The 23,124-nt window shown below is 43.9% G+C and overlaps 2 protein-coding genes across 2 annotated transcripts in view; both read right to left on the reverse strand.

The window, feature by feature from the left end:
- LOC121578357 (receptor-type tyrosine-protein phosphatase F) overlaps window positions 1–15,757 on the reverse strand; it is a 231,295-nt gene extending 215,538 nt beyond the window's left edge. Inside the window, exon 1 of the mRNA XM_045223274.1 lies at window positions 15,692–15,757. Coding sequence (XP_045079209.1) covers window positions 15,692–15,738 — 47 coding nt within the window. The 5' untranslated portion in view covers window positions 15,739–15,757. The remainder of the gene's footprint in view (window positions 1–15,691) is intronic.
- Window positions 15,758–15,819: 62 nt separating this feature from the next.
- LOC123491358 (receptor-type tyrosine-protein phosphatase F-like) lies at window positions 15,820–22,539 on the reverse strand. Its single transcript, XM_045221789.1, has 7 exons — window positions 22,522–22,539; window positions 22,049–22,097; window positions 21,013–21,155; window positions 20,584–20,710; window positions 16,267–16,299; window positions 16,150–16,160; window positions 15,820–15,930 (listed from the first exon to the last, which is right to left on the reverse strand). The coding sequence occupies exons 1-7, from the start codon at window positions 22,537–22,539 to the stop codon at window positions 15,820–15,822; spliced, it is 492 nt and encodes a 163-aa protein (XP_045077724.1).
- Window positions 22,540–23,124: the final 585 nt, after the last annotated feature.

Consider the following 23,124-nt stretch of genomic DNA (forward strand, 5'->3'; position numbering starts at 1 on the left):
GTTCCTTAGTCTGTCTTCAACCACCTGTAATACCCCACAGTATTGATTTATTCATTTTTATTTTATTTATTTTTTAAATTAAGTGAAAAGAATCCCAGAGGATGACACATAAAACACAGTCAGCTGGTAGCATCCTCCTGGCATTGGTGAGGATTGTTTTGTCAAATATAGAAACAACTGCATTGTGTTGGAAAATACCATGTTCTTACTCCCTGATCTCTAGCCTTAAACTTAAGTTGATAAACACGTTCATTAAATGTCAGTTGTTCAAAAACTGTTTTTAAAAGCCACTGAAAATAATTCGCCTGTAATAGAAATGTTAATAAAAAATGTAATTATTCAATTTTTTTGTCTTTAATCTTCACATGAGTACCTAACCACCACAAAGTGAGGAAGAGAGGACATTTTGACTTCAAATAATGAATTGCATACTGCCATGATTAAACGAACATCACAGTGTAACATGTTTGTCCTCTCCTGTCTATGTGTCTACAAAGCTCCCTGCCTAGCTGCCTGTGACAGCAATTAACATCTCTAGTCTTCATGAACAAGGCAGGACAGTAACATGTACAGTGAGGGGAAAAAAGTATTTGATCCCCTGCTGATTTTGTATGTTTGCCCACTGACAAAGGCATGATCAGTCTATAAGTTTAATGGTAGGTTTATTTGAACAGTGAGAGACAGAATAACAACAAAAAAATCCATGTCAAAAATGTTATAAATTGATTTGCATTTTAATGAGGGAAATAAGTATTTGACCCCCTCTCAATCAGAAAGATTTCTGGCTCCCAGGTGTCTTTTATACAGGTAACGAGCTGAGATTAGGAGCACACTCTTAAAGGGAGTACATCTAATTTATGAACAGGGTAACAAATGGTAAGGAAAGGGTAGAAGGGAAAAAGTGTTATACAGCTGAGAATAGGCAAGAAAAATGCAGTATACCAAGAGGTCTGGTGCTTTTGAGTGCTGGAGAAGGAGGCAGCGCTGGTAGTGAACCGACAACTAGACAAGTTAGCTACCAATCTAAGATCCCAACTTGACTCATCTATACACGTGTCTGTTTTTTTAGGAAATGTGCTATCTGAGGACTCTGGCCCCAAAAACTACTGGTCACTGGGGGAACGTCATGGTAGGAGGGGCGTTGGTGCATTGACTTCAAACACTGAATAATTATCTTAAAGGGAAAATCCACTCAAAAAACAATATTTTGGTATTTTTTTCATTAGTCCCAAAATGTTTTGCATGTCAGCAGTCAAGTTTTAAAGATGTTGGACTTTCAAGAAGCAAAGTGTAACCGGCCATTCATCATATGTGACTCGTTTCACTACTTCACAAGAGAGGCATTTTTTTATGTGTTTTTTTTGTGTGGCAGAAATGCCTTCTGGAACATGTAAACTTTCATGTGCCTTAATAACAAACTCTGTAAATATGAATAAATAAATACAATTACAAGCCTATTTGGTTTAGCCACGGAAAAAATACAGGAACCTTCCCGTTAGCAATGATTGGCTGAGCCAATATATGGGCTGGACATGCCGAGAGATGAGTTCGGATTGGTCTGCCGAGCCTTTTTTTTGAAAGATATAACGTTAGCCATTGGAGAACTGCAAAAGTGTTGCTACTGCTCCCAACAACATGGCTGCCCTGAATTTAGCAGGCGCCATCGACAAAGATCAGTGGGAAAAAGTTGTGATGGACTACTTTCTGCACACGGTCAGTGTGAACCGGAGTGTCTTGACACAACGGGCCAAACAAGCTGTAGCGACAAACAAAACGAAATGACACAGGACGTCTTACTTAGTTAAAGTGGTTCCAGTCTGCCATGAAGCGTTCATCCATCTATACGGGTAAGAGTCTAGCTACATTTTTAGATATTAAACATTTGTAATTTTGTCAGAAAGTAATCTCCATTGCAAGTTAAAGCGTACTGTTAGCTAGCTAGCTATGATCTGTGTATTAATATTATTAGTATCTCAGAAATCCATTTGCATTGCTAGTTATAGCCCCAAAAATGTTTTGGGGGTAGTTCAACTTTAATATTGCAGTTAGATTGTAACTTCCATCAATCTAATTGTCTGCATCACCTCCAATACGTTTTTTTCCCCGCAAATACACTGCTCAAAAAAATAAAGGGAACACTAAAATAACACATCCTAGATCTGAATGAATGAAAAAATCTTATTAAATACTTTTTTCTTTACATAGTTGAATGTGCTGACAACAAAATCACACAAAAATTATCAATGGAAATCAAATGTATCAACTCATGGAGGTCTGAATTTGGAGTCACCCTCAAAATTAAAGTGGAAAACCACACTACAGGCTGATCCAACTTTGATGTAATGTCCTTAAAACAAGTCAAAATGAGGCTCAGTAGTGTGTGTGGCCTCCATGTGCCTGTATGACCTCCCTACAACGCCTGGGCATGCTCCTGATGAGGTGGCGGATGGTCTCCTTAGGGATCTCCTCCCAGACCTGGACTAAAGCATCCGCCAACTCCTGGACAGTCTGTGGAGCAACGTGGCTTTGGTGGATGGAGCGAGACATGATGTCCCAGATGTACTCAATTGGATTCAGGTCTGGGGAACGGGCGGGCCAGTCCATAGCATCAATGCTATGGAGAGTGATCACCAGTACAGGGAGAAGAGAGAGTGATCACCAGTACAGGGAGAAGAGAGAGTGATCACCAGTACAGGGAGAAGAGAGAGTGATCACCAGTACAGGGAGAAGAGAGAGAGTGATCACCAGTACAGGGAGAAGAGAGAGTGATCACCAGTACAGGGAGAAGAGAGAGTGATCACCAGTACAGGGAGAAGAGAGAGTGATCACCAGTACAGGGAGAAGAGAGAGTGATCACCAGTACAGGGAGTACAGGGGGAAGAGAGAGAGTGATCACCAGTACAGGGAGTACAGGGGGAAGAGATGTGGAGCATAACCTGTAGAAGTAGTAGAAAACAGAAGATACATACAGAAACAAGTACAGACCAGTAGATACCAGTATAGACCAGCAGAAACCAGTAGAAACCTGTAAAAGCCAGTAGAGACCAATAGAGACCAGTCGAAAATAGCATAAATCAGTAGAGACAAGTCGAGATGAGGAAAAACCACTAGAGACCAGTAGAAAACAGTAGAGACCAGTAGAGACCAGTAGAGACCAGAAACTGTTAAAAACAAGGGACAAATAGAAAAGGGAAGATTACGGCAGGAGAGCCGAAGACACGAACGGAAGGAGTCGTCAGACGGTGTAGAAGAGCTTCACCCAGAGAGGTCGATGGTACAACCCAAACCAGAACCAGAACCAGACCCCAACCTACCGTCCTCTTTAGTTTTGATCCTGACCGGAGCGCTCTCTGGGCCCGGGCCTACATCAGTGTGAGCTCTAACACAGACCTGGTACTCCACTTCTCCAGGCCCTCCTCCAGCACGTAACTAGAGGCGTCTGCTCCGATGCCAGGCACCTCGTGGCGATCGGGGTCCTCGCTGGCGCTGCCCGTGGATTGGTAGCTGACGGTGTACGCCACGATGGCGCCGTGACGGGACGCAGCAGGCGGGGCCACCCAACTCACCTTGAGGGAGGTGGAGCTTAGACTGGCTGTAAAGGTGTGGGGGGGGAGCATGGGAGGGAGGAATCAAGCTAAAATAATAAACATAACCAAGGATGGGGAGGGAGGGGGTGCAGACTCTGGACTGAGAGATTGGTTCAATCAGATCAAAAACAACTACGTCTGTTTTTATATTTACATACAGTGCCTTCGGAAAGTATTCAGACCGCTTGACTTTTTGTTAGGTTACAGCCTAAAATTGATACATTTGTTTTTTTCCCCTCATCAATCTACACACAATACCCCATAATGACAAAGCAAAAATAGGTTTTTAGACATTCTTGCTAATTTATTAAAAATAAAAAACAGAAATATTACATTTACATAAGTATTCAGACCCTTTACTCAGTACTTTGTTGAAGCACCTTTGTCAGCAATTACAGCCTTGAGTCTTCTTGGGTATGACGCTACAAGCTTCGCACACCAGTATTTGGGGAGTTTCTCCCATTCTTCTCTGCAGATTCTCTCAAGCTCTGTCAGGTTGGATGGGGAGCATTGCTGCACAGCTATTTTCAGGTCTCTCCAGAGATGTTCGATCGGGTTCAAGTCCGGGCTCTGGCTGGGCCACTCAAGGACATTCAGAGACTTGTCCCAAAGCCACTCCTGCGTTGTCTTGGCTGTGTGCTTAGGGTCGTTGTCCTGTTGGAAGGTGAACCTTCTCCAGTCTGAGGTCCTTAGTGCTCTAGAGCAGGTTGTCATCAAGGATCTCTCTGTACTTTGCTCCGTTCATCTTTGTCTCAATCCTGATTAGTCTCCCAGTCCCTTCCGCTGAAAAACATCCCCATAGCATGATGCTGCCACCACCATGCTTCACCAAGTTTCCTCCAGACATGACGCTTGGCATTCAGGCCAAAGTGTTGAATCTTGGTTTCATCAGACCAGATAATCTTATTTCTCATGGACTGAGAGTCTTTAGGTGCCTTTTGACAATCTCCAAGCGGGCTGTCGTGCCTTTTACTGAGGAGTGGCTTCCGTCTGGCCACTCTACCATAAAAGGGCTGATTGGTGGAGTGCTACAGAGATGGTTGTCCTTCTGGAAGGTTCTCCCATCTCCACAGAGGAACACTGGAGCTCTGTCAGAGTGACCATCAGGTTCTTGGTCACCTCCCTGACCAAGGCCCTTCTCCCCCGATTGCTCAATTTGGCCGGGTGGCCAGCTCTAGGAAGAGTCTTGGTGGTTCCAAACCTCTTCCATATAAGAATGATGGAGGCCACTGTTTTCTTGGGGACCTTCTTGGTACCCTTCCCCAGATCTGTGCCTCGACACAATCCTGTCTCGGAGCTCTACGGACAATTCCTTCGAGCTCATGGCTTGGTTTTTGCTCTGACATGCACTGTCAACTGTGGGACCTTATATAGACAGATGTGTGCCTTTACAAATCAGGTCCAATCAATTGAATTTACAACAAGTGGACTCCAATCAAGCAGTAGAAACATCTCAAGGATGATCAATGGAAACAGGATGTCCCTGAGCTCAATTTCAAGTCTCATAGCAAAAGGGTCTGAATACTTATGTAAATAAGGTATTTATGTTTTTTAATTTGAATACATTTGCAAAAAAATCTAAAAACCTGTTTTCGCTTTCTCATTATGGGGTATTGTGTGTAGATTGCTGAGGATTTGTATTTATTTAATCCATTTTAGAATAAGGCTGTAAAATGTGGAAAAAGTCAAGTGGTCTGAATACTTTCCGAAGGCACTGTAATGTACATAAGGTGTCGTTGGCACATAGACCCTTAGCTGTATTCTTGTCTTTATGAACATGTAGCATGATGACGTAAAAGTCCTCTTCCTGATGTGTATTCCCTAAAAATATGAGCTCATTTACATACAGTATGTGTGGCTGCTAGCCAAATAGCGTTGCTCTTCTGTTGTCATCGGATGGTGTGCTTTTTTTTTTGAAAATGCAGATTTCTGAAAGCTAATGCGACCCCCTCTGGTGTGTTAACCCTGTCACTGAAACCTTGACGACAGCGGTTGGCGTTTATCAGTCGTGTTTCACACACACATCACAGACCTCGGTAGCGCTTTACATTACATCACGGTAATAACAGGGCAATAACGTAGGTAATAACTATGTTATTTCTCGGTTATCTTCAGTAATTACCATTAGTTGCCAATAGTAGTTACCGATGTAGTTTCCCCACCCCAATCCCTCCCAACTAAGCCCATGGTTTGTAACATGGAATCAGGGCTGGAAAATGCAAGATGACTTGTTTCTCTTTAGTTCCACAGTTAAACCCCTTCCCCAATAAGCATGTCATGTGGCCTTAGTGTACTTTGTGTCCTTCAGTAAAGCGACACCAGTTTGGTGCTTTCAAAACCAGTCACACCTAGACGCTGTGACATAGTAATGTCTTGGAGTGTCAAACAAAGACCAGTTCACAATCAGAAGTTTCTTTATTGACAAATAATATATGCACCCAAGATATGACAGGTGGCATTCGGTGACGTGCTGTAATGTAATTAAAATGGGTGATGGGTACTGACTTCTAAACTTGAAATATGAAATATCCTTATTCACGCTACTGAGGTCGAGAGGGGAATGCAGAACGTTTACTTTCTGTCAGAAAATGTAATTGTTAGACATCATGTATCCTATGGAGAAGGGCCACAGTCTGGCTCCAGTCAACAGGACAGCCGTGAGTTGGGGAAGGGGGTGAGGAATTTGGGCCGAGGTCAGGTCAGATGAAATGAGAAAGAACAGGCATCACTAAAGTCCTGCCTAGCAACAGAGATGTATTGGCTGTCCAGATGTGTAAGGAGGAGACTCGGCATAGGAGGAAGGTATAAATACATGTGCTTGTGTAAATATGTCTTTTGTCTTTGCAGCTATTGGACCCATTGGGTGAATAGACTTGGTTTGAGCTTTGACTAGTTGTCCGTTAATTTTTCACTCTGTTTGTCAGAACCCTAACAAAAGGAAAAATAGTTATTGGTCGGCCGTCTGCATGCTCCTTTCTAGAGATCCAGTTACCACGCTCCACCTGAAATTCAAGAAATTATAAACGTATGCAACACCCTTCTAGCTGCTAGCTAATGTTAGCTAGCTAGATAGACAACATCTTATTGCATCACACAGTATAAAAATATTTTTACACAATATTACAAAACCAAATGATCACCACTAGTTATCTAGTTGACTACTGATTGTCACGCTCAGGACATTTCTAACGTGTTATTGCTTAGTTTTAAAATCAAAGATCACAAAACCACATCAACAGTACTAATAATAAACCAAATCACATAGAAATAAATAAATTAGCTTATGCAGGGGCACACTGAACACACAGAGAACACTGAACACACTGAACACACAGAGAACACTGGACACACTGAACACACTGAACACACAGAGAACACTGGACACACTGAACACACTGAGAACACTGAACACACTGAGAACACTGAACACACTGAACACACTGAACACACTGAACACACTGAGAACACTGAACACACTGAACACACTGAACACACTGAACACACAGAGAAACACACTGAACACACTGAACACACTGAACACACTGAACACACAGAGAACACTGAACAGACTGAACACACTGAACACACAGAGATTACTGAACACACAGAGAACACTGAACACAGAGAACACTGAACACACTGAACACACAGAGAACACTGAACACACTGAACACACTGAACACACTGAACACACAGAGAACACTGAACACACAGAGAACACTGAACACACCTTTACCTTTAGCCCTAGAGTACCTCAGTAATGTATTTGGCCTTAGCTGGTCCCAGCCTCCCTCCCTCTCTCTCGCTCTCCCTTTCTTCCACAGGCAGGAAGGTTAGTGTCAGGAGGGATAGGGTAGATGACAATACTGAAACCTGAGGAGGAAGAGTGGGAGTGGTTTCGTGGCTGTTTGGAACCAACTGTAGGTCAGCGAGTGAAAGGTTTGAAAGAAGAGTATGAGGAAGTGGAGGTGAGGAGGAAGAGGAGGTTGGATCGTAGCTGTTTAGTTTGAAACAGCTGCTGGGCAATGGAGACTTGAGGAGGAGGTGATTCTCCTGGGTTAGTGGAAGATGCGGAAACGGATAAAGAGAGGGGGGGGGGCAGGTGAGTGTTTGGACACAGGGACAGAGCAGGACAGAGGGACAGGTGAGTGTTTGGACACAGGGACAGAGGTACATGTGAGTGTTTGGACACAGGGACAAAGCAGGACAGAGGGACAGGTGGGTGTTTGGACACAGGGACAGAGGTATATGTGAGTGTTTGGACACAGGGACAAAGCAGGACAGAGGGACAGGTGGGTGTTTGGACACAGGGACAGAGGTACATGTGAGTGTTTGGACACAGGGACAAAGCAGGACAGAGGGACTGGTGGGTGTTTGGACACAGGGACAGAGGTACATGTGAGTGTTTGGACACAGGGACAGAGCAGGACAGAGGGACTGGTGGGTGTTTGGACACAGGGACAGAGGTACATGTGAGTGTTTGGACACAGGGACAGAGCAGGACAGAGGGACTGGTGAGTGTTTGGACACAGGGACAGAGCAGGACAGGGGCGAGGGGGGACTGGTGAGTGTTTGGACACAGGGACAGAGGGATAGGTGAGTGTTTGGACACAGGGACAGAGCAGGACAGGGGGACTGGTGGGTGTTTGGACACAGGGACAGAGGGATAGGTGAGTGTTTGGACACAGGGACAGAGAAGGACAGAGGGACAGGTGAGTGTTGTGTAGACAGGGACAGAGCAGGACAGAGGGACAGGTGAGTGTTGTGTAGAGAGGTAAAGATACAGCTCTCCACAACACAAGCAGTCTGACCTTTCAGAGGGTTAGCTGTGAATCCTCATAATAAGTCTGACCTTTCAGAGGGTTAGCTGTGAATCCTCATAATAAGTCTGAACTTTCAGAGGGTTAGCTGTGAAGAACTCATAATAAGTCTGACCTTTCAGAGGGTTAGCTGTGAAGAACTCATAATAAGTCTGACCTTTCAGAGGGTTAGCTGTGAAGAACTCATAATAAGTCTGACCTTTCAGAGGGTTAGCTGTGAAGAACTCATAATAAGTCTGACCTTTCAGAGGGTTAGCTGTGAAGAACTCATAATAAGTCTGACCTTTCAGAGGGTTAGCTGTGAAGAACTCATAATAAGTCTGACTTTTCAGAGGGTTAGCTGTGAAGAACTCATAATAAGTCTGACCTTTCAGAGGGTTAGCTGTGAAGAACTCATAATAAGTCTGACCTTTCAGAGGGTTAGCTGTGAAGAACTCATAATAAGTCTGACCTTTCAGAGGGTTAGCTGTGAAGAACTCATAATAAGTCTGACCTTTCAGAGGGTTAGCTGTGAAAATCTCATAATAAGTCTGACCTTTCAGAGGGTTAGCTGTGAAAACCTCATAATAAGTCTGACCTTTCAGAGGGTTAGATGTGAAGGTCTCATAATAAGTCTGACCTTTCAGAGGGTTAGCTGTGAAGAACTCATAATAAGTCTGACCTTTCAGAGGGTTAGCTGTGAAGGTCTCATAATAAGTCTGACCTTTCAGAGGGTTAGCTGTGAAGGACTCATAATAAGTCTGACCTTTCAGAGGGTTAGCTGTGAAGGTCTCATAATACGTCTGACCTTTCAGAGGGTTAGCTGTGAAGGTCTCATAATAAGTCTGACCTTTCAGAGGGTTAGCTGTGAATCCTCATAATAAGTATGACCTTTCAGAGGGTTAGCTGTGAAGAACTCATAATAAGTCTGACCTTTCAGAGGGTTAGCTGTGAAGTACTCATAATAAGTCTGACCTTTCAGAGGGTTAGCTGTGAAGGTCTCATAATAAGTCTGACCTATCAGAGGGTTAGCTGTGAATCCTCATAATAAGTCTGACGTTTCAGAGGGTTATCTTTGAAGTACTCATAATAAGTCTGACCTTTCAGAGGGTTATCTGTGAATCTCATAATAAGTCTGACCTTTCAGAGGGTTATCTGTGAAGGTCTCATAATAATCTGACCTTTCAGAGGGTTAGCTGTGAATACTCATAATAAGTCTGACGTTTCAGAGGGTTAGCTGTGAAAGACTCATAATACGTCTGACCTTTCAGAGGGTTTGCTGTGAAGTCCTCATAATAAGTCTGACCTTTCAGAGGGTTAGCTGTGAAGATCTCATAATAAGTCTGACCTTTCAGAGGGTTAGCTCTGAAGGACTCTTAATAAGTCTGACCTTTCAGAGGGTTAGCTGTGAAGATCTCATAATAAGTCTGACCTTTCAGAGGGTTAGCTCTGAAGGACTCTTAATAAGTCTGACCTTTCAGAGGGTTAGCTGTGAATCCTCATAATAAGTCTGAATTTTCAGAGGGTTAGCTGTGAAGAACTCATAATAAGTCTGACCTTTCAGAGGGTTTGCTGTGAAGAACTCATAATAAATCTGACCTATGAGAGGGTTAGCTGTGAAGGTCTCATAATAAGTCTGACCTTTCAGAGGGTTATATGTGAAAAACTCATAATAAGTCTGACTTTTCAGAGGGTTAGCTGTGAATCCTCATAATACGTCTGACCTTTCAGAGGGTTAGCTGTGAATCGTCATAATAGGTCTGACCTTTCAGAGTGTTAGCTGTGAATCGTCATAATACGTCTGGCCTTTCAGAGGGTTAGCTGTGAATCCTCATAATAGGTCTGACCTTTCAGAGGGTTAGCTGTGAATCCTCATAATAGGTCTGACCTTTCAGAGGGTTAGATGTGAAGGTCTCATAATAAGTCTGACCTTTCAGAGGGTTAGCTGTGAAGGACTCATAATTAGTCTGACCATTCAGAGGGTTAGCTCTGAAGGACCCATAATAAGTCTGACCTTTCAGAGGCTTAGCTGTGAAGGACTCTTAATAAGTCTGACCTTTCAGAGGGTTAGCTGTGAATCCTCATAATAAGTCTGACAATTAAGAGGGTTAGCTGTGAATCCACATAATAAGTCTGACCTTTCAGAGGGTTTGCTGTGAATCCCTCATAATAAGTCTGACTTTTCAGAGGGTTAGCTGTGAAGACTTGACTCATAATAAGTCTGACCTTTCAGAGGGTTATCTTTGAAGGACTCATAATAGGTCTGACCTTTCAGAGGGTTAGTTGTGAAGGACACCTAATAAGTCTGACTTTTCAGAGGGTTATCTGTGAAGGCTTCATAATAAGCCTGACCTTTCAGAGGGTTATCTGTGATTCCTCATAATAGCTGAAAAGTCTGACCTTTCAGAGGGTTAGCTGTGAAGAACTCATAATAAGTCTGACCTTTCAGAGGGTTATCTGTGAAGGCTTCATAATAAGCCTGACCTTTCAGAGGGTTATCTGTGAAGGTCTCATAATAAATCTGACCTATCAGAGGGATAGCTGTGAATCCTCATAATAACTCTGACCTTTCAGAGGGTTATCTGTGAATCCTCATATACGTCTGACCTTTCAGAGGGTTAGCTGTGAAGGTCTCATAATAAGTCTCCTGACCTTCAGAGGGTTAGCTGTGAATCCTGATAATAAGTGTGACCTTTCAGAGGGTTATCTGTGAATCCTCATAATAAGTCTGACAATTAAGAGGGTTAGCTGTGAATCCACATAATAAGTCTGACCTTTCAGAGGGTTTGCTGTGAATCCTCATAATAAGTCTGACTTTTCAGAGGGTTAGCTGTGAAGAACTCATAATAAGTCTGACCTTTCAGAGGGTTAGCTGTGAAGGACTCATAATAAGTCTGACCTTTCAGAGGGTTAGCTGTGAAGGACTCATAATAAGTCTGACTTTTCAGAGGGTTATCTGTGAAGGACTCATAATACATCTGACCTTTCAGAGAGTTAGCTGTGAATCCTCATAATAGGTCTGACCTTTCAGAGGGTTAGTTGTGAAAGACTCATAATAAGTCTGACCTTTCAGAGGGTTAGCAGTGAATCCTCATAATAAGTCTGACCTTTCAGAGGGTTAGCAGTGAATCCTCATAATAAGTCTGACCTTTCAGAGGGTTATCTGTGAAGGCTTCATAATAAGTCTGACCTTTCAGAGGGTTAGCTGTGAATCCTCATAATAAGTCTGACCTTTCAGAGGGTTAGCTGTGAAGATCCTCATAATAAGTCTGACCTTTCAGAGGTTTAGCTGTGAAATCTCATAATAAGTCTGACCTTTCAGAGGGTTAGCTGTGAAGGACTCATAATAAGTCTGACCTTTCAGAGGGTTAGCTGTGAAGTACTCATAATAAGTCTGACTTTTCAGAGGGTTAGCTGTGAAGGACCTCATAATAAGTCTGACCTTTCAGAGGGTTTGCTGTGAAGAACTCATAATAAGTCTGACCTTTGAGAGGGTTAGCTGTGAAGGTCTCATAATAAGTCTGACCTTTCAGAGGGTTAGATGTGAAGAACTCATAATAAGTCTGACCTTTCAGAGGGTTAGCTGTGAAGGACTCATAATAAGTCTGACCTTTCAGAGGGTTAGCTGTGAAGGACTCATAATAAGTCTGACCTTTCAGAGGGTTAGCTCTGAAGGACTCATAATAAGTCTGACCTTTCAGAGGTAGCTGTGAATCGTCATAATAAGTCTGACCTTTCAGAGGGTTAGCTGTGAAGAACTCATAATAAGTCTGACCTTTCAGAGGGTTAGCTGTGAAGAACTCATAATAAGTCTGACCTTTCAGAGGGTTAGCTGTGAAGAACTCATAATAAGTCTGACCTTTCAGAGGGTTAGCTGTGAACTCATAATAAGTCTGACCTTTCAGAGGGTTAGCTGTGAAGGACTCATAATAAGTCTGACCTTTCAGAGGGTTAGCTGTGAAGGTCACTCATAATAAGTCTGACCTTTCAGAGGGTTAGCTGTGAAGGACTCATAATAAGTCTGACCTTTCAGAGGGTTAGCTGTGAATCGGACTCATAATAAGTCTGACCTTTCAGAGGGTTAGCTGTGAAGGACTCATAATAAGTCTGACCTTTCAGAGGGTTATCTGTGAAGGACTCATAATAAGTCTGACCTTTCAGAGGGTTAGCTGTGAAACTCACGAATAAGTCTGACCTTTCAGAGGGTTAGCTGTGAATCCTCATAATAAGTCTGACCTTTCAGAGGGTTAGCTGTGAATCTCATAATAAGTCTGACCTTTCAGAGGGTTAGCTGTGAAGGACCTCATAATAAGTCTGACCTTTCAGAGGGTTAGCTGTGAAGACTCATAATAAGTCTGACCTTTCAGAGGGTTAGCTGTGAAGGACTCATAATAAGTCTGACCTTTCAGAGGGTTAGCTGTGAAGGACTCATAATAAGTCTGACCTTTCAGAGGGTTAGCTGTGAAGAACTCATAATAAGTCTGACCTTTCAGAGGGTTAGCTGTGAAAACTCATAATAAGTCTGACCTTTCAGAGGGTTAGCTGTGAAGGACTCATAATAAGTCTGACCTTTCAGAGGGTTAGCTCTGAAGACTCATAATAAGTCTGACCTTTCAGAGGGTTAGCTGTGGAATCTCACAATACGTCTGACCTTTCAGAGGGTTAGCTGTGAAGTCCTCATAATAAGTCTGACCTTTCAGAGGGTTAGCTGTGAAGGACTCATAATAAGTCTGACCTTTCAGAGGGTTAGCTGTGAAGTACTCATAATAAGTCTGACCTTTCAGAGGGTTAGCTGTGAATCCTCATGAATAAGTCTGACCTTTCAGAGGGTTATCTGTGAAGGATCATAATACGTCTGACCTTTCAGAGGGTTAGCTGTGAATCCTCATAATAGGTCTGACCTTTCAGAGGGTTAGCTGTGAAAGTCTCATAATAAGTCTGACCTTTCAGAGGGTTAGCTGTGAAGGACTCATAATAAGTCTGACCTTTCAGAGGGTTAGCTGTGAATCCTCATAATAAGTCTGACCTTTCAGAGGGTTAGCTGTGAATCTCATAATAAGTCTGACCTTTCAGAGGGTTAGCTGTGAACTCATAATAAGTCTGACCTTTCAGAGGGTTAGCTGTGAAGGACTCATAATAAGTCTGACCTTTCAGAGGGTTAGCTGTGAAGGACTCCTAATAACATACTGCTCTAAACACTCCACCCTAACACACACTCCACCCCTAACACACACTCCACCCTAACACACACCCACCCTAACACACACTCCACCCTAACACACACTCCACCCTAACACACACTCCACCCTAACACACACTTCCTCTCTCACCTTCATGGGAGTATTGAACTGCAGTATGTCCGAGGGGGTCCGACCCCTACAGAGGTGAACCCCAGCACCCTGAGATTGTAGGTGGCGTCAGGATACAGCCCTGATATGATGGTCACTGTGCTGTCGTCAGTGCTGTGTTTCTTCCACCATCTCAGAGGGACGTTTCTTGTCTGTGTCGTAGTAACACGGTACCTGGTGATAGTTACAAAGAAATCGTTACATTCAACATTTGAAAAAAGCAACAGTCGAAATGACCTGTACCAATTGAGACTTTTTATAAAAATATAAGCTTTTTAAGATATGATAAGATAAGACAATATAGTACTTTATTAATCACCCAAAGGCTTTTAAATAGTGTCTGTATTTCTTAATGATTTGTATATTTGTTTGATTGTTGTAGCTCAATTGGTAGATTACGGCGCTTGTAACGCCAGGGTAGTGGGTTCGATCCCGGGACCACCCATACGTAAAAATGTATGCGCACATGACTGTAAGTCGCTTTGGATAAAAACATCTGCTAAATTGCATATTATTATTATTATTATCTAGTTAGAAAATAACTGTTATATCATACTTCGACATACAATTATCTGTAAGGTCCCTCAGTCAAGCAGTGAATTTCAAACACAGATTCAACCAAAGACCAGGGAGGTTTTCAATGCCTTGCAAAGAAGGGCATCTATTAGTAGATGGATAAACATGTAAAAAGCAGATATTGAATATCCCTTTGAGCATGGGGAAGTTATTAATTACACTTTCGATGGTGTATCAGTACACCCAGTCACTACAAAGACACAGGCTTCATTCCTAACTCAGATACCGGAGAGGAAGGAAACCGCTCAGGGATTTCACCATGAGTCCTATGGTGACTTTAAAACAGTTACAGAGTTTAATGACTGTGATAGGAGAAATCTGAGGATGGATCAACAACATTGTAGTTACTCCACAATACTAACCTAATTGACAGAGTGAAAAGAAGGAAGTCTGTAAAGAACAAAAAATATTCCTAAACATGCATCCTGTTTGCAACAAGGCACTAAAGTAATACTGCAAAAAAATATGGCAAAGCAATTCATTTTTGTCCTGAATAAAAAGTGTTATGTTGGGCAAATCCAATACAACACATTACTGAGTACAACTAAGTTTTTAGGATAAAAAATGAACTGAATGGAGCTAAGCACAGGCACCTGGTTCAGTCTGCTTTTCACCATACCCTGGGAGATGAATTCACCATTCAGCAGGACAATAACCTAAAACACAAGGCCAAATCTACACTGGAGTAGCTTACCAAGAAGAAAGTGACTATTCCTGAGTGGTCGAGTTCCAGTTTTGTCTGAAATCTGCTTGAAAATCTATGGCAAGACCTGAAAATGGTTGTCTAGCAACGACCAACAAACCAATTTGACAGAGCTTGAAGAATTTTTAAAAGAATAATGGGCAAATGTTGCAGCATCCAGGTGTGGAAAGCTCTTAGAGACTTACCCAGAAAGACTCACTGCTGTAATCGCTGCCAAAGGTGATTCTAACATGTATTGACTCAGGGGTGTGATTACTTATGTACATTAGATATTTCTGTATTGCATTTTCAATACATTTGCAAACATTTCTAAAAACATGTTTTGACTTCGTCATTATGGGGGTATTGTGTGTAGATTGGTGGAGAGCAACAAAATCAATTCAATCCATTTTGAATTCAGGCAGTAACACAACAAAACGTGGAACGGTCAAGCGGTATGAAAACTTTCTGAAGGCACTGTACGTATGACATTTGCTTATAAAGGACTTGTGAAACATCTATCATTAAGCCTTCATAAGACAAAAAGCTGTGTCCCAAATGGCCCATATGACTCTGGTCAAAAGTAGTTCACTATATAGGGATTAGGATGCCATTTGGGACGCATTCATATTCACATGCTATGAAGTGTCTAGGAATCCTTCATTAAGCCTACATAAGACATATTCCTTTTCATCTTACCCCATGATCTGTCCGTTAGGTTTCTCGGGTGGTTCCCATTGGACCATTATGTTGGAGATAGACAGCTTGCGACCTTGACATTCAGGGGGGTGAAGAGGAGCCTGCTCCCCATACGGGTCTCTACCGGGTCAGGAGGGTGGCCCCCGCCCAATGTTGTTCACCGCCATCACACGGAACTCATACTCTGAGTAGGGGCTGAGCCCGCCGATGCTGTAACTGGTGGTAGCTACTCCGTCCACCTACAATATCATAATATGGTTATTTAGCGAACACTTACAGTATATCCAAAGCTACTTACAGAACTATCAACCTTGGTGTTTCCCAGAATCAGGAGGGGAAAAAGCAGGAAATCTGGAGTCCTCGAACAAGGATTTCTGAAAAACCTGGGAATTTGGGAAAAGTGACCGGGATTTTGCAACCCTAACCATGTTGTAACCCAGTGAAGCATTGGAACCTACCTCTTGGAAGCCTGTGTAGTTGGTTTTAGGCCAGTACTGGATAATGTAGAAGGACACAGGTTCAGGGTTCCCAGAGTCCCAGGAGAGGGTCACATTGGTGGCTGTGGTCTCAGTCACTATGAGAGAGGTTGGTGGGGGGCTTGGGGAGGGCTGGAGGAGGAGAGATGGGAGAGATGGGGGAGGAGGGAAAAGAGAGAGAGAGATGGGGATGGAGAGAGAGAGAGGAGAAGAGGAGGAAGGAGAGAGAGAAAGAAAAAAGAGCGAGAGCGAGAGCGAGAGCGAGACCCAAACTTAAGGAAAGCTTTGACTATGTACAGACTCAGTGAGCATAGCCTTGCTATTGAGAAAGGCCGCCGTAGGCAGACCTGGCTCTCAAGAGAAGACAGGCTATGTGCACACTACCCACAAAATGAGGTGGAAACTGAGCTGCACTTCCTAACCTCCTGCCAAATGTATGACCATATTAGAGACACATATTTCCCTCAGATTACAGCGATCCACAAAGAATTCGAAAACAAACCCAATTTTGATAAACTCCCTTATCTACTGGGTGAAAAACCACAGTTTGCCATCACAGCTGCAAGATTTGTGACCTGTTGCCACAAGAAAAGGGCAACCAGTGAAGAACAAACACCATTGTAAATACAACCCATATTTATGTTTATTTATTTTCCCATTTGTACTTTAACTATTTGCACATTGTTACAACACTGTATATATACATAATATGATATTTGAAATGTCTTTATTCTTTTGAAACTTCTGAGTGTAATGTTTACTGTTAATATTTATTGTTTATTTCACTTTTGTTTACTATCTACTTCCCTTGCTTTGGCAATGTTAACACACGTTTCCCATGCCAATAAAGCCCTTAAATTGAAATTGAATTGAATTGAGAGAGAGAGCGAGAGAGAACGAGACAGAGAGAGAGAGAGAGAGCGCGAGAGCGAGAGAGATAGAGAGAGATGGAGAAACAGAGAGAGAGCGAACGAGCGAAAGAGAGCGAGAGAGAGAGAGAGAGAGAGAAACAGAGAGAGAGCGAACGAGCGAAAGAGAGCGAGACAGAGAGAGTTGGACAGAGAGAGAGAGAGGAGAGAGAGAGAGAGAGAGCCAAAGAGAGCGAGACAGAGAGAGAGAGAGAGAGAGAGAGAGCGAAGAGAGCGAGAGAGAGAGCGAGAGAGAGAGAGAGAGAGAGAGAGAGAGAGAGCGAGAGAGAGAGAGAGAGAGAGAGAGAGAGAGAGAGAGAGATGGGGAAAGAGAGAGAGCGAGAGCGAGAAAGATGGAGAAACAGAGAGAGCGAGAGAGAGAGAGCGCGAGAGCGAGAGAGATGGAGAAACAGAGAGAGTGAGAGAGAGAGAGAGCGCGAGAGAGATGGAGAAACAGAGCGAGAGAGAGAGAGAGCGAGAGCGATGGAGAAACAGAGCGAGCCAGACATGATTGAAAATCACAGAAGATTACAGACCAAGCGGACAATCACATTTAAAGAAAATGACAAACAATAACAAAGAAAAAGAAAGAAAGAGAGTCTATCCATTATGGAGTTAATAGAGTCCAGCAGAACAGCTCCTGACTATATAAATGCAGCATAGCTCCTGACTATATAAATGACACTGACATTCTCTGAGTCCATGGATGTTAACAGAGTCCAGCAGCACAGGCAATACGATTTCAAACAATCCACAACTCTTGTTTTTTTTTAAGGCCAGGGGAAGCTAATGATCCTCTGTGGCCAAATCATGCTTTAGTAGCCTCTATTTTGAATGATTTTATTTATTTCTGTATAGACAGGAGTAGGCTAATTAGGCTATATCATCTTGACAATTTTATTCAATTTACTTCGGGACATTCTGTTGAGACAGAAATAGCCCAAACAGACTCTAGGATAGTAGTAGGATGACAGATCCCATATTCATACAACCAGTAGGCCTAGGCTACATGAAAATAAAACGTTAAAAAGCAATTAATCTTTTCTTTCTTCTCCGGTGCCAATTTTTATTTTTCGGCTTTTCACCCCCCAAAAAATATGGCCAAAAGCCGGCTATTACCGGCTAACGGAAACCCTGACAGACACATGTTCCGAGCAGACACACGACCAGAATATTGTGGAGCTCAGACCATATGTGTGTGTGTGTGTGTGTGTGTGTGTGTCCACACATATGTAAATGTAAATGTATAACTTCATGGGGTAAGCTAAGTTGATCCCTTACCTAATCTAAAGCGAGTCAAACATTTTATAATGATGTTTACAGTGCCATTCACTCTCTTATGGCTTTCAGGCCAAATTTCAGTTAGTCAGGTGGTATTGCTGGCAGTTGATGGTGTGTGTGTGTGTGTGTGTGTGTGAACCCAGGAACATTTGCCCTGATAGCCATTTGATCAGATCACTGGTGCATCAAAACATGTTGCAGCAACATTGACGTTGTGGTGGAAATTTAGACAGCTAGGAAGCTGTTTGATCGGCTCAAACTCATAACAATCTGCCATAATGAGTCACACTCCTTGGCTTGTCATCAACCACACTTCCCAGTCATCACAACTTGTAGTGTACGTGAGAGAACACAGTGGCTCCATCCCAAATTGCACACTATTCCATATATAGTGTACTACTTTTGCCCAGGGCCATATGGGCTCTGGTCAAAAGTAGCACACTACATTGGGATTAGGGTGCGGTTTTGGATACAGCTTTTGTCATCACAGCTTGTCATGACCTTCTTGATCCAAACCAATCAGGTTTCAGGACTGGTCATTCAACTGAGACTGCTCTTCTCTGTGTCACGGAGACTCTCCGCACTGCTAAAGCTAACTCTCTCTCTCTGCTCTTGTCCTTCTAGACCTGTCTGCTGCCTTTGATACTGTGAACCATCAGATCCTCCTCTCCACCCTCTCCGAGCTGGGCATCTCCGGCGCGGCTCACTCCTGGATTGCGTCCTACCTGACCGGTCGCTCCTACCAAGTGGCGTGGCGGGAAGCTGTCTCCGCACCACGTGCTCTCACCACTGGTGTCCCCCAGGGCTCGGTTCTAGGCCCTCTCCTTTTCTCCCTATACACCAAGTCACTTGGCTCTGTCATATCCTCACATGGCCTTTCCTATCATTGCTACGCTGACGATACACAACTAATCTTCTCCTTTCCCCCTTCTGATAACCAGGTGGCGAATCGCATCTCTGCATGTCTGGCAGACATATCAGTATGGATGACGGATCACCACCTCAAGCTGAACCCTGGCAAGACGGAGCTGCTCTTCCTCCCGGGGAAGGACTGCCCGTTCCATGATCTCGCCATCACGGTTGACAACTCCGCTGTGTCCTCCTCCCAGAGTGCGAAGAGCCTAGGCGTGACCCTGGACAACACCCTGTCGTTCTCCGCCAACATCAAGGCGGTGACCCGCTCCTGCAGGTTCATGCTCTACAACATTCGGAGAGTGCGACCCTGCCTTACACAGGAAGCGGCGCAGGTCCTGGTCCAGGCACTTGTCATCTCCGTCTGGACTACTGCAACTTCGCTGTTGGCTGGCCTCCCTGCCTGTGCCATTAAACCCCTACAACTCATCCAGAATGCCGCAGCCCGTCTGGTGTTCAACCTTCCCAAGTTCTCTCACGTCCACCCCCCTCCTCCGCACACTCCACTGGCTTCCAGTTGAAGCTCGCATCCGCTACAAGACCATGGTGGCTTGCCTATGGAGCAGTGAGGGGAACGGCACCTCTGTACCTTCAGGCTCTGATCAGTCCCTACACCCAAACGAGGGCATTGCGTTCATCCACCTCTGGCCTGCTGGCTCCCTTCCTCTGCGGAAGCATAGCTCCCGCTCAGCCCAGTCAAAACTGTTCGCTGCTCTGGCACCCCAATGGTGGAACAAGCTCCCTCACGACGCCAGGACAGCGGAGTCACTCACCACCTTCCGGAGACATTTGAAACCCCCACCTCTTTAAGGAATACCTGGGATGGGATAAAGTATTCCTTCTAACCCCCCAAATTGTAAAGTGGTTATCCCACTGGCTATAGGGTGAACGCACCAATTTGTGAGTCGCTCTGGCTAAGAGCGTCTGCTAATGACGTTAATGTGCCCTTGAGCAAGGCACTTAACCCTAATTGCTCCTGTAAGTCGCTCTGGATAAGAGCGTCTGCTAAATGACTAAAATGTAAATGTAAAAAAATGTACGTGATAACACACAGTCGTCCCAGAGCAGATTACTCACCGTGAGATCTTACAGTCTGTGTCCCAAATGGCACCCTATTCCCTATATAGTGCACTACTATCAGGGTACATAGGGAATAGGATTCCATTTGGGACTCAGAAACTGTGTCCTCCACTGACCTAGCCAGCATGTTGTCTTGATTCAAACACACACACCGCCTGACTAACTAAAATATGTCCTGAAAGCCAAAAGAGAGTGAAAGACACACACACACACTGCTTGACCTTTGACCCCTCACCTTTGACGGAGACCTGAGCGGTAGCCTTGATCATGCCCAGTGATGACATGGCCACGCAGGTGTAGTTGGCTGACTCTTTGACGATTGTCAACTTCAGAATATTCCAACCAATGGGCATCTCATCCTCCTAAATAAGAAGAATCCTAAAGATCCATTATCTTGCTTTGTGTCTGACCTGACATATTTCAGATAGAAATGCAAGTAATAGATCTTTAGCATTAGCATTGAAAGCAAGTCTGATAAGCGGTACATCCGTTCTGTGTGCTTTATTTCTATACTTCCCCTCCTTTAAACTTAATTCAACACAATTCATACAGAGACTGCATATCATTGTGCTGTAGTAATAAAAGCCAGAATAAAACAGAATAAAAAATGAATGAACATGGTAAAAAAAGTATAAGCAAAAACAGTAACGGTGAAAGTAAAGACCTTGGTGAGTTCAATTTCTCCCTTTAACCACTTGACATAGGGCACGGGCGTTCCCTTAGCAACACAAATCAGATTGACACTGCTCCCAGGCATCACCTCATGGTTGGTAGGTGGGATGGAGAACCGAGGAGGGATACAACGTACTGAGGAGAAGAGGAGAGGAGAGAGGAGAATGTTAAGATGGGATCTCAAGAGGAGGAGAGAGAGTGTGGAGGTCAGGGACAGATACTGTTCTGTGTTGAGAGGAGAGGAGAGGAGAGGAGAGGAGAGGAGAGGAGAGGGAGAGGAGAGGAGAGGAGAGGAGAGGAGAGGAGAGGAGAGGAGAGGAGAGGAGAGGAGAGGAGAGGAGAGGAGAGGAGAGGAGAGGAGAGGAGAGGAGAGGGAGTGTGGAGGTCAGGGTTAGATACTGTTCTGTGTTGAGAGGAGAGGAGAGGAGCCAGAGTGTGGAGGTCAAGGACAGATACTGTTCTGTGTTGAGAGGAGAGGAGAGGAGAGGAGAGGGAGTGTGGAGGACAGGGTTAGATACTGTTCTGTGTTGAGGAGAGGAGAGGAGAGGAGAGGAGAGGAGAGGTGTGGAGGTCAGGGTTAGATAGTGTTCTGTGAGGAGAGGAGAGGAGAGGAGAGGAGAGTGTGGAGGTCAGGGTTAGAATCTGTTCTGTGAGGAGAGGAGAGGAGAGGAGAGGGAGTGTGGAGGGGTCAGGGTTAGAATCTGTTCTGTGAGGAGAGGAGAGGAGAGGAGAGTGTGGAGGTCAGGGTTAGAATCTGTTCTGTGAGGAGGAGGAGAGGAGAGGAGAGGAGAGGAGAGGGAGGTGGAGGACAGGGTTAGATACTGTTCTGTGTTGAGAGGAGAGGGAGGAGAGGAGAGAGAGTGTGGAGGTCAGGGTTAGATTCTGTTCTGTGTTGAGAGGAGAGGAGAGGAGAGGAGAGGAGAGGAGAGGAGAGTGTGGAGGTCAGGGTTAGATAGTGTTCTGTGAGGAGAGGACATACACTCACCCTAACACCCACACTCCACCCTAACACACACTTCCTCTCTCACCTCCATACCGAGACTTGGAACTGCAGTATTTCCGAGGGCGGTCCGTCCCCTACAGAGGTGAACCCCAACACCCTGAGATTGTAGATGATGTTAGGATACAGCTCTGATATGATGGTCACTTGGCTGTCTTCAGTGCTGTGTTTCTTCCACCCACTCAGAGTGTCATTCTTGTCTGTGTCAGTACACACGGTACCTGGTGATAGTTACAAAGAAATCATTACATTCAACATTTGAAAAAGCAACAGTCGAAATGACCTGTACCAATTGAGACTTTTATAAAAATATAAGCTTTTTAAGATATGATAAGATAAGACAATATAGTTCTTTATTAATCACCCAAAGGCTTTTTAAATAGTGTCTGTATTTCTTAATGATTTGTATATTTGTTTGATTGTTTTACATCTTATTTAGTTAGAAAACAACTGTTATATCATACCTATTCTGTATACAGTGCCTTCAGAAAGTATTCACACCCTTGACTTTTTCCACATTGTTTGTGTGTCAAAAGGTTGATGTGGATGCGGTGTTGGAGTCAGGCGCAGGACACAGAAGCTTAGTCGATCCGACTTTAATAGTCACAGGAGCAAAATACAAATCCAACGGGCCTCATAAACAGGAGACGAGCGAATACACAGAACAGTGCGTAAAGAGCGAACAGCACTAACAATAAGAAAACAAATGACCACACCAACAGACAGGCGTACAACAACACACAACTACAAACAAAACCAAAGGAAACTTATAGGTGACATAATCAATACGTGATAAGGAACAGGTGCACTAATCAGACAAAACCAAACAAACATAGATAACATCAAACGGTGGCAGCTAGTACTCCGGGGACGACGAACGCCGAAGCCTGCCCGAACAAGGAGGAGGAGCAGCCTCGGCGGAATTCGTGACATTGTGGTACAGCCTGAATTTAAAATGGATTAAGTTGAGATTTTGTGTCACTGGCCTAACACAATACCCCATAATGTCAAAGTGGAATTATGTTTGTAGACATTTGAACAAATTAATAAACAATGAACAGCTGAAATGTCTTGAGTCAATAAGTATTCAACCCCTTTGTTATG

This window comes from Coregonus clupeaformis, chromosome 1, assembly GCF_020615455.1.
Source record: "Coregonus clupeaformis isolate EN_2021a chromosome 1, ASM2061545v1, whole genome shotgun sequence".
Classification (NCBI taxonomy): Eukaryota; Metazoa; Chordata; class Actinopteri; order Salmoniformes; family Salmonidae; genus Coregonus; species Coregonus clupeaformis.

What these genes read in the sequence shown, in the direction of transcription:
- LOC123491358 (XM_045221789.1), bottom strand. An exon ending in TTCCAAGTCTCGGTATGGAG is followed by an intron (nt 21,156 to 22,048) that starts GTGAGAGAGGAA and finishes TCTTCTCCTCAG; the next exon opens with TACGTTGTATCCCTCCTCGG. An exon ending in CGCTCAGGTCTCCGTCAAAG is followed by an intron (nt 16,300 to 20,583) that starts GTGAGGGGTCAA and finishes CTCCTCCTCCAG; the next exon opens with CCCTCCCCAAGCCCCCCACC.